This window comes from Lolium perenne, chromosome 4 (genome assembly GCF_019359855.2).
Source record: "Lolium perenne isolate Kyuss_39 chromosome 4, Kyuss_2.0, whole genome shotgun sequence".
NCBI lineage: Eukaryota > Viridiplantae > Streptophyta > Magnoliopsida > Poales > Poaceae > Lolium > Lolium perenne.
Window position 1 is genome coordinate 338182660 of NC_067247.2, and position 18860 is coordinate 338201519.

Consider the following 18860-nt stretch of genomic DNA (forward strand, 5'->3'; position numbering starts at 1 on the left):
AATGTTTATAGATCTAGCTATTTGGCTGACAAGGTTTTTATTTGTTCACAAACTTTTGTTACAACTAATTAAATCGTGGACTATTTGTAATACCAACTAATACCAGCTGTGGTTATTATACCAACTGTGGCTATTTGATATCAAAAAAAATGGATTCTATTATAGGTTCTGATCAACTGGACGAGACATCTTCTACTTTATCTCGCAGTATTGATATTATACCAATTGTGGTCTTCTGATATCAACTATGGTCTTCTTATATCTGCTATAGTTTCATAAATCATCTTCCTTCATTTAGGGTTTATTGTTGCAAGAAAACCACTAGCTAACACTATGATTATAGTATTCAAAGTGATTTCCCATGCATTCCCTCTTCTATGTGGATTATGGATCCGCTTCAGCTTCACCATAATCATTATATTTCTCACCTTCATGCTTCTTATGTACGAAAGTACTCCTCAATTGAGGTAAAGCATGAATTTTGATTGGTACTTCCTTCCAAAGATTGTGGTTGCTTCCCACAACTTTGTTTCCTTTATCTGATGAACCTTCATCTTGACTTCTAAATCTTCCAGATTTCGTCGCTTCCTCACACGAATACTATTACCCTCTAGATCTATAGCATCAAGTATGAACTTGATATTGCAACATGCATTTGCATATCAAAGTCAAACTTCATGTATGGATCTAGTCAAACAATGAAAATCCAATAAAATCCAAGAAGATTCAGCTTTGTGCATATAATACACACCATCATAAGCCTGAATATAATAGTTGAGTAAGACATCTCTAAACATCAGGCTCTGATGTGTAGTATATAACACCACATAGATAGGTTTATATCGTGATACTTAGCACGAATATAGGGAATTCTACTATTTGTCTCAACCTTTACCTTAATTGCACAATTGCAATGAGATAAACTTGAAACAAAGTGGTCTAGGATGGTTAAGGTTAACCTAATTTCCTTTGGAAGTACTAACTTAGCTTCTATTATGTTGAGGACTACTTCCTATGATACATTGAGTTCTAACACATGGCTACTCTGAGTACATATCTACTAGGATATCGTTCCTATACTTCTAAGTGTTTCTACTATAAGCATATGGTCATGATGTGCTTGGCACACTTCCCATATTTTTGGAACACAAATATTGCACTATTGTCTGGCTTCTTATTGTTCTCCTCCTAAATGTTTATGATGTTCTATTCCATCACATAATGATTCTCAGGTGAATCATATATGATTTCTATCTCTACCATGTAAGTAGTCATATATTATTCCTATCCCTCTTCCTTTCCTCCCATGATTGACTCATCATGGTTAATACAACCTCATATAACTTATATTCATTCCTTACTATCAGTTGTTTCTACACGTTTGGATAATTTACTTACCAATTACATGTGTTGGTACACATCTTCCAATAGGATATCTTCCTTATGGTTGTATCCTCTCTTTGGACTACCATGTATTGTATACCAACTGTGATCTACTCATCTATTGTTTAAGGACTTCATGGTATACTATATGTTTGGAATTAGTTAACTAACTTTACCTAGTAAAGATAGTTAAGAAAGGTTGACTTAAGTGTGTCAGGATTATTCTCAAGTGAATATCCATCTCAAGTCATAAGAAGTATTTGGTTTACCTAGGACAACTTCCTATAGACACTACCAATCCTATAGGTCTCCTTTAAAGGGTTTTAATCCTAGGGTCAAAGCATTTGCTCTGATACCAACTGTGGTGACCCGGCATACCACTGCATGGTGTAGTATGCAAGTCTGATATAACACCAATGAAACACAGTTCCACGGGTATTATATCGCTCAGAGTGGTACAACAGAAACATATGCGGGTCCAAGGCATGTCTATAGAATTACAACATCGACTCTTTACAAAAGATCCACACAGCCTCCTACTTTACAATGAGGTAACACTGCAAATAAACTCCAGAAGAACGACTCGTGATCTAAGCCTATCACGAACTCTATTTGTAGAGTATTTCACTAACTACAGAGGCTAAGCATAGATTCTAGCTAAATAGGAGCTAGGTTTAGGAAGAAAGTTCCTTTCTATTGCTAATCTAGGTTTTCTCCTTGTTGGATGTGGTATCTGACTCATCTGACAGGGTCCTGTCTCTTGAAGTAGTTGTTGACTCCTCTGTCTTCGAGTTGCATTGTAGATCCTCCTTCGATGCCTCCATATCTAAGCAGGGGATTTAAGAGTGGGATGAGTACGAGCGTACTCAACAAGTTCATTATAGGAAAGAGGTGTTTAATGCACTAGCTACGGCATTAGACCAGAAAGTCTAATACCAATGCAGGTTTTCATAATCATTTCTTCAAGAGGTTGCTTTTATTCAGAAGAACTATGTCCGTCAGCCTTCACCGGTTTACTAGAACTTCATGGAGCTCCTTTCCGGCCGCGGTCGCGATTCCATATCCGGAACAGGGAGTGCACAGTCACGATTCATTACACTCTGCAGAGGTGTGTTGCTTTACCCATAAGAGATCTTAACCTTGGTGCCAACCGGGCATATGTTCCCGTCCACACTTCCTTTGGTGTGAGGCCCGGTATAAGGTCTAGCCAATCATGTTCCTCCGCTACCTCGAACACCCACCCTTTGTTGCATACCCCGACCCTGGGTCCTCGTCGGTCCTCTTATACCACTTAAGGATGGACCCCGACCACGACAACAGTTTGGGACTCGTTAACCAAACTCCTTCGCCGGTAGCTGCAACCCATCATAGACCGCAATACCGTGGGGACTTTAGGCTTCCCCAGCCCACCGCTTGCACTTCGAGCGACAAGTGTCTACGGACTATGCCGTGGGGACTTAAGGCTTCCCCAGCCCACCGCTTGCCCTGACAGATACAAGTGTCTACGGTAAAGCGCATCCGTTGATGAACGAGAGGTGGAAACACTTTTGACTACTCCGTCCCACTCCGGATCTTATGGTTAACACGGATATTACGGCACAAGAATCACTGGCGACATTTGTTGTTTAATCCTAGATGGATATAAGCCCGTGCAATGGAACCTCCACCATATCAACACAATCCATGGTTCCATTGCCCACCACATAGTCATATTCATAGTTATGAAAGTAGTGGTTTTGATTTTTGTGCAATAGTGATAACCATAATACTTTGCAAGTAATTTGATAAAAATACTCAATTGACATGAGCAAGTGATGAACTTGCCTTTCTTGGCTGCAAGATTATGCAGACAAGGTCTTCGATGCGTAATAACTCCAAATTCTGAAATAGCATCATCGTCCGGTAAGGACGATGTTCAAAAGATTGGCAAGGATGCAATAATGCATAAATATGAGATGCAATCGTTCTAAGCGTGTCCTAACCCCGATGATTTAGGATTAGTGAGTGGGAATGATTAGTTCAGGGTGTGTTGCACTTTTAGAGTGATTCACAAACAAGGTTCTTCTTCAGGTGTGATTACTTGGTATTAACAATAGGTAGACAATAAAGCATAATAATCAATTGAGCACACAAAGAATGATAATTGGCATAATGTTATCAGGTAAAGAACAGTGGTCAGTTTTAGTATTATATGGCATGGTTAATGATTGATTATCATATACTTTAAAAGAATAACTTTTGAAGAACATGTTCTTTAATAGAGAACAAGTATGGTAATTAGGTTTGTGGTTTGCTATAATTTATTCTGGTTCCAAGTATTTTCTGGAGTAAGTATAAGATGGATCACAACATAGTTGGATTCATCAGCAACTAGGGCTTGTAAGGTTGAGATAAGCCTAGGCATCCTAAGCAATTCGTTATACATGGTTGTTGTCAAGGTTGGTTTATCTTGCTAGTGATAGCTGGCTAGGGTGTATAGGTCCTTATAAGCAGGGTTGGTGATGATTCCCTATTTTCTTCAAAAGAATAACTTTTGAAGAACATACTTCATAAATAATATGAAGTATTTCAATTAGGGTTAAAGTGATCTAGGTTTTACTGTTGGTTCTATTAAGTAAGGAGTATTTGACTCCTGAATAGGATGGTTCATAATTATGAAGTATTAGTAGGGTTCAGTGGACTATGGTTATGTAATGATAAATATTGGGCCTAGATGCTATTTGGGTTCATCACAATGGTGTGATGCTAAACATGGATGAATAAGGATGATGGTTTTGACAGTAGAAGCTAGGGTTTAAACTTGGTTGATCCTATTTGATCAACAAGGTTGAGTGATATGCATACATGGAATACTAATTTGCTAGTGATAGGGTTCTACATTTTATGTGGACATAGGTATGTCTTTTAGTTGCTAATGGTGGCTCTATGATTTGAATTAAAGTACCATGATCACCTGTTCTAACCTTGGGTTTAGGTTAGAAACAAATTAGGGTTCACATGTAATAATGGAATTAGGGTTTCAAGTTGAATTAGGGTTTTAGGTTTCACATGAAATGATGAGTTTCTAGTGTTCTTCTTTATGGAACTAGGGTTGCATAGTTACTATTGAGTTCATAACTTAATAACTTCATTAATAAATTTGAAGTTATTAATCACTTTGAAATTAAAATAATGTTGGATATGGCATTTTACTATTTTTAATGAATTAATAATTAAGATAATTATTAATTAGGGTTTAAACCTCTCTGCTAATGATTTAACACATTAACAAATAAAGAAAATTAGTTTTAATGTTTTCTTTATTTATTTACTGGTTTTTATTTACTTTTGGGAATTTTTACTAATTATTGAATTTTAATTGAATTTAGGATTAAAGAAAAGGCTTAATTCATAAGTATTAAATAATTGAATTTTTATTAAAAATAAAAATTCCATATTATATTTTTATTGGATAGAGATTAATTTTCTAAGAATTTTGATACCTTACTTATTTTTTTTCTGAGCTATATTGGATTTTTTTGGATTTATTTAAAGTTGCAGAGATTATTGGATTTGAAATATAACTAAATCTACTAAATGCACCCGGCTAGGTTACCCGCAGAGGCACTGACCAGTGGGCCAGAGCCCACGTCAGCTGCCACTGTGGCGCTGATGTGGCAGGGAAGTGGCCGGCCGACGGCCAGTTGCCGGCGGCGACGCCGATTCGGGGCTCCCGCGCCCCTCCTGAGCAGCGGGGGAGATGCGCGGCGATGTCTTGGCCGAGCGAGAAGGTGGCGACGCCGCTCCTATTGGTCGCCGGAGCCTTGCCGGCGGCAAGCTGAGCGGCGGCGGACGAGGAACGACGACGAGGCGGCACTACGGGGCACAATCGAGCGGGCACGGGACATGGTGAGATGCAGGAGCTCACCAGAGGCTGTAGAGCTTGATGGCGAGACGAGGGAGGTCGACATCGCCGAATCGCTAGCTCGGCCGTCGGAAAAGGTGAGGTCGTTGACGGCGCTCCGGAGGCTACGGCTCGATTCCTCTTGCCTAGTGGACAAGTTGAGCACGGTGATGACGACGGTGACCACGGCGATGCTTGGGAAGGCTCCAGTCGTCGACGGCAATGGTGACCGAGGTGGTTTAGGGTTTCGGTTTGGGCGAAATGGGGAAGAAACGGAAGAACACGAACATAGAAGGATTTGGCGGGGTATTTATAAGTTCCCCGGCGTTTGCTGGCAGTCAACATTGGCGGCGACTGTGGGACGTGGGGCTCTGCCGGCGTCGTGCTGTCGAGCATGCCCGTGTCGAAGAAGACGGAGACAAAGATCTCTTCGTCCACTTCGCGTGGATAAGAGGCGAAGAGGTAAGTTGGCGGTGCTCCTGGGCTGCGGCTTGAGGCTGCCTTAAATGGGCCGTTCTTTGAGGCTGCCGTGGTGAAATTTGTGGCAGCCGGTGAGCCAGGTAAGTCCCTTTCTTTTTTCTTTATTTCTGTTTTCTTTTTCTGTTTTGTATTTCTATTTTTGAATTCTATTCAAATTTGAATCCTTTTATTTTGCAGGTGTTTGAAAATTGGAATTTACTAAGGACTAATAAGAAGATCATTTGAATACTGAATTGTTTTTGAATGATCATTTAATCTTTATGTATGAACTTTTTATTGCTATTTTAATTAACCATGATTTTGTGCTCTCATTAATAATTTCCATTTTCTTGTGAATCAAATTATTTGGATTATTATAGTTGATATTTTCAACTCAAAGTATTTCAGAGATTGTTCTTAGGGCTTGGTTTCTATTTGAGGAATTGGTCATTTGCATATGATTTTATGTGAGCACATATTTATTAGGGTTTTATAATTATTATTATAATCCTATTTCAATGTTATCACTATTCTTATCTTTGAAAATATCTAAAGTAGATATTGTTTCCAGAATGGTTTGGTCTTATTTACAAGGTTTAGTGGTTGATCACCACACATAGGTTTAGGTAAAGGGTTTAACACCAGGTGCTTCTTATGTTCAATAATTGAAGCATAAGATTTTATTAATATGCCACACTAGGGTTCTAGTGATATTTACCTAATGGCCATTGATTTAATTCTCAATTATGGTCTAGGTTTATATGGTAATCACCATAGTGATACCATAACTAGGGTTGAGATATAATTTTAGTTTGTATGAATGAGGTGACCCATATTGCATTGGCTAAAGTTTAATCTCCCTATCTATGATAAGGTTACTTGCTTAATACCTTATGTGCTTCTCTAATTACTAAGGATTTGAGAATTGGTATTATCTTCTACCAATTAACTACAATTATTATCCTTAATTTATCATTAAGTTAACTACATTGGTTATAGTTCTTTTTATAGTTAACTTTGGTCTCATGGATTGATGATTTCTCACCATATCAAGTATGGAGTTTTACTCTAAAGCTTTATTAGATGAAGAATAAGTGGAATGTAGGTGTGGTAGAATTCTACTTGTGATCACCAAGTGGTTCACAAGTTAGGGTTTAGGATATAAGTCTAGGTTTGTTTACTAGTTACCTCCCTATGATTTCATGTGGGGAAATAATATCTAATAATCATATTAGGGTTTAACTTATCTTCACATACCTCAAGAGCATGATCATGGATTAGGCATGATCAACTTGTTCTTAATATCTCTACTTCAAGTTCTTAGGGTTTATGATCATCACTCAATTTATAATGATCAAGGTTTGGATTCCTAAAGTATTCCTAATGGAATGGTCTTCACTTCTATGATCAAGTGTTGTCTTGATCAACTAAGCATAATATCTCCCTTATAGTTTCTTGGATGGACATGGCTATGGTTGTCTCAATTATCTTGGGTATAACACCATAGGTTGAGCTTTCTCATTTATGAATGGTTATTCTAGGGTTTATGGTGTACTCCTAATATCTCCTTAGTATCTAGACTAAGGTTTCATTTGTCTAGCTTAATTGGGTTGGTCTCTTCCTCACCTAATCAATTCAGGGGTATTATTATTATTCCATGTGATATTAGGTTATCTCACCATTCCAAAGGAAATGGTTTTCAACCTAATACTTTAATTCAAAGGTTGTCCTTTATTCTTGAATAGGTCAAGCTAGAATTGATATGAATGGGCTCTCTCACTTGGGAAGGTCTTGAATAATATCCTAAGGTTTCTCTTAAAGATGATGGTTTGAATATAATATCTTGGAATAGAGAAGAATTATATTCCTTAGTTGGATCTCCTTGTCTGGCTTCCAAGATTAAAGTAGAATGGATATCATAGGGTTTATGATAAGAGCATGGATTAGTTTAAGATATGGAGAAGATAAGTGAAGAATAGTTTCTCCAGTTATTGTTACTTGATTTCCAATTAGATGTAAGTTCATATGTTATGGTAAGGATTACCTTATTATGATCTGTTATGAGATCAAGCAATTGATCATTGAGTAAAGTGTTGTTGTGTTGATTATTAGTTCCATTTGATCTAACCCCTTAGATCAAATCATCTTTACCCAAAACAAGGTTTTAGCAAAGTCACATTGAGGTTTATAGCGCTTGACTTGATGAGCTACTTCAATTCCACCAAGGTCAAGTGAAACTTGATTCGTGTGTTTTACTTTAAAGCGCGAAAATTCCCCAGATTTTCTATGCATGAATGCAATGCACACATCTGTTTCCTCTATTTTTGTAACCCCATTACCTGGGATATTACATTAGTCCACCCCTATCCGGCGGCAAGACCGCGCGGCGGCGCCGCACCTTGTCCCGCCGCTCTCGGCCCTCGCGCGGCACGGGGGGACCGGCACGCGCCGCGAGTTCAAGTACCAGCCCCCTCCCGGCAAGTTCGCGTCCGACCATGGTACCGGCCGGTTTTCCTCCCATAGCTGCCGAGCGAGGTCAACGCGGACGTACCGGCCGACCCGTGCTTTCTTGCCGGAACGCGAGCCGCTAGCCTCCTGGTCGTTCTTCATCTTCCGGAACGGCCAGTATTTCTTCCCCATGGCGTCGGTGTGGTGGCTACTGTGGGATTTTGCCAATGGTTTTGGTCGGGGAAATGGGCGCCGGCAGCGTCCCTTTAAGGCTCCGACGCCATCTCGCCTTCAATGGCCTGCCAGTGCAACGCCTACTAGCTGCGCACGCTCGCGAAAGCCGAGGCACGCCATTAACGCGGCCCCTGCAAAGGCTGCAGCGCCGCCCAGAAGTAATACCGCGGAAGACGAAGCAGTTGTGCCGCTGCCAGGCGGGCCCGCGCGAGGACCGAGCGGACACTTTGCGCGTCCGCGCAGCGTCCGCCGAGACGCAAACCTGGCGTATATTTGGGCCAGGTTTGCATCTCCGCGGACGCTCCGGTCACTTTGCGTCGCCCCGCTGGAACAGGTTCCAGACGCATTTCCGGTCACGGCGGACACAAACGCTACGTCACGGATTGTAGTGCTTGTCGAATATCTAGTGTCCGGTTTTTCGTGCATGATCAATCTTTGGCATAGAGTAATTGGCATCCGGTGTCTCTAGGAGTAGATAAGGAATGGATGTGAGGATCAATTAGGCACACATGCTGGTGTATAAAAATCGGCTCTGCCAAGAAAAATACTGTACTTGCTGATGACTGTCAAAAATTTTGGTCAGAAGAAAAGTCCTCTCTATGTAAACGTTTCTGCTTCAGTCAATTGGTGGCATAAAAACAACATAAAGTAGGCCTAACATGTTTTAGTTGCTTGTTTTATCTTAGCAAGAAAATAACCAGGGAAAGCATATGCCCTAACGGCATTCATTTTCTGATTTTCTCGTGCTCTTCCGGCGCCGACAATACGAATAAATTTGGTCTCGTGGACCAGCAGCGCAGACACGGGCGTTGCAGGCGTGGCATTCCGTTTCCTCGGCGCCGCAGAGGCTGCCCGCTGGGCCCAGCCGCGCATACTGCTTGCCACGGTGTCCACGGCCTCGTTCGGCTGCCTAGTAAGCAAAACCTGGCTGCCAGTACGTAGGATACATAGTCAGTGCTAGCTCAGCCAGAAGTAAGCTGCGCATCGTGCCAGGTCGAGTGGAATTGCAGTGTGATCAGGGCCCAAGTAGCCACGCCTGGATTGGTAACGTGACGGGAGCTAGCTAGTGCGCTACCGGATCGCCGCGTACGCAGCCAGCCACATCTTCGAGCATGCTGAGCGTGAGAGCAGGCATCTTCGCCTTCACTCTTCCTTGCGTACGCCATACCACGCCAGAAAGTGCAGAGGGGCCAACGGAAAAGGAGAGGCCTCCGTCTCTTTGCTTGTCTTTACAGCAAAAGTGATCTATATCCTCTCTCCCGAGTGATGGCTACTACGATTGCAATTAGGGGCTGCAAGTTGCATGCCTACTGCGCATGATGATGTAACGGAGAATGAATTGGTGTCTGACACGCAGCTATCGCATGAATTTTCATAACCTGGCTACCACTAATCCCGCAGTGAACAGAAAATACTAAATAAAAACAGAAAAGTAAGGTGCATACCTTTTTTCCTCAAGTCAATCCATGTACCAAGCTTATAGAAAAAGTTGCTGACAACTACGATACTATACAGATAGGGTCATGAACTCATCATGCATCTAATGACACTGATTTTTTTGAGGTTAAAATGACACTAATTTGGCATGGTAGATCTTGATGGTTTTTTTCTAAAGACTTTGACCAGCTTTACCGTGTTTTCACTCTTGGAAAAAAAAATATACTGTGCCTTATTTTACGGAACGGCGGTACTACGACTCAAAAGTCTACTTGTTGTAAAAAAAATAACTTGTTTATTTTAATAGTCTATATATGCTGTAACATAAAAAAAGATTTTTTATAAAAAACTTGAAGGTAATAGCAATGTAAACACAGAAACGTTTTTTATAGAAAAGTATCAAAATCATTATAAGAACGTCACTATGTAATAAAATGGAAAATACATTTCATTGATATCCACTTTTTTTTTCTACGGAACTTATCTCTACAGTAATTATTCTTGTTTATATTACATTCTATATCTATCAGTTTTTTTCTTTTCCTAGATTATAAATTTATCATCGTGGGTTTTATGAAATTATATTCAAGTTAGAGCATGTCTAACAGGCCCCGTATAACCCGCCCACCCCGTAAAATTCCGGCGACATACGGGGCAGGCGCGGTTTGGGCCGTCTAGCAGGCCCCGTATTCGGGCCGCCCCGTTTCGGCGGAATACGGGGCCCAGGAAATCGGCCCCGTCGCCCCGTACATATAGTGGGCGCAGGTGCGAGTGAGGGGTTAACCCCTCACTCGCAACCCTAGCTCCGCCGTGCGCCGCCGCCTCCTCCTCCTGCTCCGGCGAGCAATTAGTCGCTCCCCCGCGCCGCATTCCACCCGCCGCCACCTGCATGGACTCCCGCCGCCGTAGTAGAGCCTCTCCGGCGAGCGGATCGAAGCGATCCCGCTCGCCGGACACCGTGGAGGAAGCCTGGCGGCTCAAGTGCAAGCTTTCCGCCGCGGGGAGCCGTCGCGCGGCCTGCAAGTACGCCGGCGCGCTGTACGTGCCGGATCCGCTCCGGGAGTACGCCGCGGGTGGGCGGTGGTACCGGCAAGACCCGCCGCTCAAGCCGATGAGCGGCGAAGCCTTCGAGAAGTGGCGCGCGCAGTGGCAGCGCGACCGCGCGGCGATGGCGGCATGGAGGGCGACCATCGGCAGCACCAGCGGCGGAGGAAGCGGAGGCGGCGAGGAGGAAGAGGAGGCGGCAGAGGAGGAGGCGGCCTTCCGCCGTGCGGTGGCCGAATCCGAGGCGGATGCCGCCGAGAAAGCTCGGGCGGAGGCAGAGGAGCAGGCGGCGGCCATCACCGCCGTCCAGGAGTTCGAGGCGAGGCGCGGGAGGCGCAGGAGGAGGCGGCCTCCATCGCCTTCATCCCCTACGTCATCCTTGACGAGTAGACGTAGGTTGATCCGTAGTTAGATGTAGTATGATCCGTAGTATGATCGGAATGTATGTATGATCCGTAGTATGATCAATGAAGATGAACTTACCGGGGTTTTTATTTTTGAAAATACGGGCGAAATACGGGGTCTGCTAGACGGAATGGCTCGAAATGGAGCAGTTTTTCGATACGGGGCGAAATAAGAGAGTTATACGGGGCAGCGAAATACGGGGCCTGTTAGACATGCTCTTACTTCATTGATTAGGCTACCCAGTCTCGGAAACCAGTGGCACTTTTCAAAGTTGTTCTAAGTTTTCGTGGAAGATCAAATATGTTCGCACTTTATAATTGAGCGACCAGGTTTGTCTAATAATGTGGATCATACGTAGACTCAGAACAGTCGAGGATTAACATTTGAAGTCTTCCAAATTCATTTGTATGCTATAGTAGATACAAAGAGACCATTACAAACTTATGAACCAAAATGCCATATTTTCATCTAGAGTTTACCTGCACAAAAGAGAACTAACATTCGCACATTTAGTTTTAACAGCTACAATACACAAACATGCACAATACCCGCTAGAGACAAGAAGAAGACAATTGTCCTAGAAAATTGATGAAAAGAACCCCAAGGTATAGAAAACTACAAGAAGGTCAATGTGATCTTTGCCCACACCAAAAATATGCATGTCACAAAACTCTAGTGCCACCTAGATGCCCACCGTAGGAGATGTTCAACCTCTACCATCTTCGATCTAGGTAAGCACATGAGCCAAGTTCCTGGTCCATTTCAAGCAGGGATGCACGTGTTGGTGGCACATAGACAAAAAAGATCATCCACAAGCTAACCTAGACATGGATCCATTTCATCTCCACAACCCAATAAGGGAAAAATGTGTATCCACTCTGCCAAACCACCAACCCTACTCCAGAATGTCCATCTCATCCCAAGTGTTGGCACAAATGTACATAAAGTAACCGCTTGAGACAAATAGAAATTCTTTTCTCACCGACCCAACTCGACGACGAGCATCTTCCCGATGCCACCATGGAGGATGCCACCATTGTGAGGAAGAATCCTATAATTTTATTCGACGGGCGGTGCACTCATTGTACTAGCGCACCGCTCGGAACCTAACCCTATGTCTGTGAACAACCCCTTAGGTGCAAATGAACATTGTATCATCTACTTTCAAGGGTGTGGGGGAGGGGGGTCGTTGATTCTCACTTGGTGTTGAAGGAACTCATGATCTCAGAAACTCAAACATAATTTTTCTTATTGTAGGGAACAAGCTAAAGTGGAAGGGCTATGTTTTTTATGGGATGGAAGTGCAGTTTCTTTTTGAGAGAGATGGAAGTGCAGTGTTCAGCATGAAACCGACACACTCTTCCTTCAAAATACAACACTCTTTTTTTTTTCATGACCTTCAACGGCTCGTGCACTCGTTACTTGCGGCCGCCGCCTAGAAGAAAACCGCACTTCCGCCTCCACCATAGATCGGTTCCCCCTCCTCCGGTTAGCCTTGTCGGCGTTGGGATTGGTGGGGAACCCGATCTATGCGTGGAGTTTTCATAAAGTAGGGTTTTGAACATATTAGGTTAGGGTTTGGTAGCCATCTTCTTGTTGGCCTTCGCCACATTGGAGATGTCATCGTCTACAATAAGTATACTTCAGTCCTTCTTTCGACGACAAGATCTCATTCATGGCGTCAATGGTGGTATTTCCGGCTGTGCATAACCGAACTGAAACCGAAAACCGAACCGAAAAAACCTAACTGTAACCATATTATAGTTTTTTTTCAGTTTTAAGTTAGGTTACAGTTAGCAAAATAGCTAACCATATACGAAACAGTTAATTCAGTTAAAAACCGAAATAATTCAGTTAAACCGAATGAAACCGAATTGCCCAGCTGGCGAACACTTTTTCTCTCCTATCCAGCTAAACTTCGCATTCTACGTTTACATAAGATTTGAATTTAAGTTTACATAGTGAAGAAATTCCAGTGTGATGGTACATACGTGTTGTTTTGATTCGATTTGGGCACACGTGACTATCAACCTTAGCTACATTTCTGTTTTGGCCGCATTGTTTTTTATTTTTGTGTCTTGCTCTTGCAAAACATTCCGTTTAATCATAAAAATAAAATAAATATGAAATATATGTCCATAAAATGTATGTGCTATTCAACAATTCGTGTTAACTGCGGTTAATTTAGTTATTACCGAAACCGAACCGATATTTTAGGTTATTACCGAAACCGTACCGTATTTTTATACGAAACCGTATTTACCGAAGTATTGAAACCGTATTAACTAAAAAACCGGTATAACCGGAACCGAATTAACCAAATTAACCAAACGCGCAACCGGAGTGGTATTGGTGGATTATAATTATCTAGGTATGGATCTTCAGATCTTGCTTCGCCAGATCGATTTTGGATTTTTTCTCATGGTTGCCCCGAGGAGGATTATCCTTGCAATATTTGTAGGGGATGCTACGTCCTCGACAATGGTGATTCGTACTGTCGGCTCTCCAACGACGTCGATCAGGCTGTTCGGTTAATTTTTCCTGGCATACTGGTGGTGGTACTCTTGCGGCTCAAGTTAAAACAATGGGAGAACCTTCAATTGTATTTTCAGGTCTATGGTTGGTATTTATTTTTGGTTTCCTTCCGAGAACTATAAGATTGTGTCATGAAAGAAAGGAGAATTTGAAAATCTCAATGATTTACTCGCTTCTTTTATACTTTATTTTATATTTGTTGGAGTCAGCTTGTGTATCTCTACCATGTACTATTTATTAGTACTATAAATATATGTGGTATTGATTGTAAAAAAACACTCTTTTTTCACGCCACATAAAAACCAATAAGAATAGTAAATCTAGATAATGTTACTAGCATCCACACAACGACAGATCGTGATTATAATTGCTCAATGAATTTAAGTCTGATGGATGTAATCAGATCAATAAACAAGTCTGTTCTAAAGAAAAGGAGAGATCAGTCGGTAACGAAGTCAGATAACTTTGATATTCATTCTTTATTTGTTTTGTTTTGCGTAGGGACTTTGTTAACCGCATCATGACTTTAGAGAGTTCCATTACTCAACGTGATGTCTCAAAGCATAAAATAGAATCGTGCGTCCACTTTCCGCTGTCAATTCTGCCACGCACAAACATGCTGTTTATCATCATGTTAATCGCAAAAGAAAAAGACAAACAAACAAAAATATGAGACGTGGTCGATGCGGTTTCAATCCATGCCGATTCTTCTTGATTTTTCAGAAGATGTAAAATGCACGAAATTCTTTTGATTTTTTGTTCGATGCGAGATGTGTACAAAAACCATTAATGGCGGATTAAGAAATCGAACCATAAAATCGGATAGTGGAGGAACAAAGCAACTCCCATCTCCCGGCTCACTCGCCCACCCCACTCCTCCACGCGCGCACGCATCCTCCCGGCCCGTCCCATGGCGTCCCGCGACCTCGCCGAGAGCCTCCTCCCGGGCGCCGGCCCCTCCACCTCCCACTCCGACGAGTACGACGAGCGCGCGTACGACTCGGACGACAAAGTCTCCATCTTTGTCTCCGACGACGAGGCCGCCGACGACGACGGCTCCGGCGCGCGCCCGGCCTTCTCGTGGCGGAAGCTATGGCGCTTCACGGGCCCCGGGTTCCTCATGTGCATCGCGTTCCTGGATCCGGGGAACCTGGAGGGGGACCTGCAGGCGGGCGCCGCCGCCGGGTACCAGCTCCTCTGGCTGCTTCTCTGGGCGACCGTCATGGGCGCGCTCGTGCAGCTCCTCTCCGCGCGCCTCGGGGTCGTCACCGGGAAGCACCTCGCCGAGCTCTGCCGGGAGGAGTACCCTACCTGGGCCACCCGCGCGCTCTGGGTAATGACGGAGCTGGCGCTCGTCGGCGCAGACATTCAGGAGGTCATTGGCAGCGCGATTGCCATCAAGATCCTCTCCGGCGGCATCGTGCCGCTCTGGGGCGGAGTCGTCATCACCGCGTTCGACTGGTGAGTCGCTTCGTGCTCCTGCTAGGAACAATCGGTTCCAATTTTGTTCTCTTCCTCATCTTGGTAACCAACTCGAAACTTCAGGAGACAGATTTGGGTGGTAGTTGGTTAAATTCGCGAATATAAGTTAGTTAAGGGGTTCCTTTCCCGTACAGAATGACAAACAACATGCTGTTACTTTCTCGTGATTGGTAAATTTGGACATTCGGTTTGCTCTTCGCTGCTCTTGTTCTTTTCTGGTTTTGAATTCAGAGCCATGATATATTTTCTCAAAGTTGGGGGTTGGACTCGAATGGATGGCACCTTTCTTCGCATAAATTGATTTAGCTTTGATCACTGCCTCCCTTGGATTCGGTTGGTTCCGTCATATTTTTGTTTGGTCACGGTGCAGTCTGCATCCATCTGGTGTGATGTGCTTATAGAGAATCGATTCCGGGTGGGGCTGTTCTCTTTGTTTGCTTCCTGTTGTTGGTTTGCTTGCTGAAAAGTTTCACACGTTTGGGGCATCATCTGGGTGCTTAAAATTGGCGCAAGAGAACAAAACAGGCAAACATTAAGCTGGAGATAAAACTACTGATATGAGAATTTTGGTGTTCTAGTAGGGCTCTTGGCGCTGCTTGCGAATTAAATGAAGTTGCGGTACCAACTGTTGGTGTTGTTTGCACACTTTGGTTGATATTTTTCTTAGACTTGGTTTGTTCTGTCAGTTTGTCGATATCATCAGTTCACCATGTTTTGAGGTCCAGTTGTGTCTTTACTCTCTCAATTTGATATCTTGTGTGTGTCAGAAAAACACTGTCAACTGACCAATAAGCTGCTGATATGAGTCTGGCAGTGTTCTGAGGGGGCTCTTGGCGCTGCTTGCGAATTAAATGAGGTTGCCCTGTCAACTGTTTGGTGTTGTCCTCACACTTTCGTTGATCTTTTTTTCTTTATATTAGTTTTGTCGATATCATCAAGTCAGCATGTTTGGATGCCCAACTGTGGCTTAATGCTATTAGTTTTTATATCTTGTGGGTCAGACAATACTGCATGTTTATTGGTCACTGATTTGTGGATACGATCTCATTATAGATTAAAATATGGGCTTATTTTTGTCTATTATCCGTACACTTATACCAACTGCTTCTCTGTTAGCCCTCTTCATTTTTGGATTAACAATGGTTACACGGTTAGGGCTGCTTGGATGATGTGATTGATGACACTGGAAGGAATGAAACCGATCGAATTATTATTTCAAAGAGTCATGCCAAAAAGATTAGGATTCTCCTTCTCCGTTTATCTTCTATTGAGCTATCCAATCTTGTCTGATTTTGACTTCAGATTTGTTTATGTAGCATCAATTGCCTCTTTCCTCATATAGTTAAGAACCTTTTCAGCAAAACTGATAAATATATATTTGGCTCATATGACATGTTCTTGATGCCAGCTTCATCTTTCTATTCCTGGAGAACTATGGTGTGAGAAAACTGGAAGCATTTTTTGCTGTCTTGATTGCAACCATGGGTATATCATTTGCGATTATGTTTGGTGAAACGAAGCCTGATGGGAAGGAGCTTCTGATTGGTAATTCTCAGTTTGATATGTTGGCAGATGCTTTTGTTTATTAATGCACTTTTGAGAAATTGAAGAGTTTAATTGGTCCTTTTTATATTCAGGTTTGGTGGTTCCAAAGCTGAGCTCAAATACCATCAAGCAGGCGGTAGGAATTGTGGGGTGCATTATCATGCCCCATAATGTTTTCTTGCACTCAGCACTGGTGCAGTCCAGGAAGATTGACACAAAAAAGAAATCCCGTGTTCAAGAAGCAGTTTACTATTACAACATTGAGTCGATTATCGCTCTCATCGTCTCTTTCTTCATTAACATATGTGTTACAACAGTTTTTGCTAAAGGATTTTATGGGACTGAACAAGCTAAGAACATAGGTCTTGAGAATGCTGGCCAGTACTTACAGGACAAATACGGATCTGCGCTGTTTCCTGTCCTCTATATCTGGGCTATTGGGTTGTTAGCGTCTGGACAGAGTAGCACCATCACTGGCACATATGCAGGCCAATTTGTCATGGGAGGTTTCCTTAATCTTCGATTGAAGAAGTGGTTACGAGCAATGATCACACGAAGCTTTGCCATTATCCCAACTATGATCGTGGCTGTATTTTTTGATACTGAAGATCCTACCATGGACGTTCTGAATGAGTCACTCAATGTACTTCAGTCCATACAGATTCCATTTGCACTGATTCCTCTCATCACCCTTGTTTCGAGTGAGCAGCTCATGGGGTCATTTGTGATTGGTCCTATCACCAAAGTAAGTTTTTCTTTGATTCTCTGGTTGTCATAGAACTCATAGCATCATGTTAGCAGTGAACTTTACTAGTTTTATCATGTTTTACATTTGACGTATGAATTCTCGGTCGTGTCACCACATAAGATTATAGTTACTGAGCAAAGAGTCCTTATTTCAGACCCTGAGTTGAATTAGGTGCCTACAGCTACATAGTCAACTTTCAACTTTGGCGGATTCTCAACAACTTTTATACTCACTTAGTACCCAGATGAGAAAAAAAAATCTGAAGATATATGTTTTTGGATAGGTGGGGGAGGATAGACAATACCACAACTTTGCAGAAATAGTAACACTCTTGATCCCTGGTTTTGCTATACTAACTTGTTTTGTGCTCTTCTTTAGGTGATTAGTTGGATCGTCACGATATTTTTGATGCTCATCAACGGATACCTTGTATTGTCCTTCTATACCGACGAAGTCCGGGGCACATTTGTTCGCTCAAGCTTGTCGGTTGTGCTGGCTGTTTACCTTGCATTCGTCGTCTATCTTATCGTGAGAAACACCACCCTGTATTCTCGCCTTCGCTCATCAGTCTCGAAGAGCTCATGAGAGCCTTCGAGACTGCCATGTTCATTCATCAAGATGAACTGAAGCGGATAATACTGGAAGAAAGCTGCTCCCTAGTGTACACCTTGTACGGCTATTTGTATTAGCTCCAGGGGAGAAGTCTATATTGTATATCATTGCTGTTGTATAATTGTATTTCTGGATTAGCAGTTTTCCCCTTTAGGATTGGGCTTAAACTAAACAGCACCAACATTCATGTATTTGGGGTGGTAATACAGTAGATGGTTTAGTCTGTCTCTTTGCATTTTCTGGAGAATGATCAAAGGCGAATGCTATGCTATCATTCCTATTTGCTGGATTTAAAAAGATAAAATGAAGTAAATGTATGTAGATAACACATCTTTTAATTTCGCGCCTGAATTGTACATGTGTGGTCAAATTATGAAGAAAAAGGGTTGGAAACCATCAAGTATCTTTTGTGTGAGTGGTTCTAAAACATTGTACTCGTAACTTTTTAATAAAAGGCCGTAGCCGGGGTTTTAATCCCCTTTTTTTTTTAAAGTATCTTTTGCGTGATTGTACCAGTCCATGTCTTGCTGCAAGATTCAAGGAAATCACGCCAACAGTATGTACAAAAAATAAAACTGATTAGTCCTCTAGCAAGTCCTGCATATGAGCTTGACAAGTGTCAGTAGGCTTGATAGGGTGTCTGTT

At 42.5% G+C, this 18860-nt stretch overlaps 1 protein-coding gene across 1 annotated transcript; it reads left to right on the plus strand.

Moving 5' to 3' along the window:
- The first annotated feature begins 14666 nt into the window (after positions 1–14666).
- On the plus strand, positions 14667–18438 carry LOC127296582 (metal transporter Nramp2). The gene is made up of 4 exons (XM_051326718.2): positions 14667–15289; positions 16719–16855; positions 16948–17600; positions 17982–18438. The coding sequence occupies exons 1-4, from the start codon at positions 14739–14741 to the stop codon at positions 18186–18188; spliced, it is 1548 nt and encodes a 515-aa protein (XP_051182678.1). The 5' UTR covers positions 14667–14738; the 3' UTR covers positions 18189–18438.
- Positions 18439–18860: the final 422 nt, after the last annotated feature.

Excerpts from the sequence above, each read along its gene's own strand:
- LOC127296582 (XM_051326718.2), top strand. The coding sequence starts at position 14,739 with ATGGCGTCCCGCGACCTCGCCGAGAGCCTCCTCCCGGGCGCCGGCCCC. Across the intron at positions 16,856-16,947 it reads TGGGAAGGAGCTTCTGATTG|GTTTGGTGGTTCCAAAGCTG; the intron begins GTAATTCTCAGT and ends TTTTATATTCAG. Across the intron at positions 17,601-17,981 it reads TGATTGGTCCTATCACCAAA|GTGATTAGTTGGATCGTCAC; the intron begins GTAAGTTTTTCT and ends GCTCTTCTTTAG.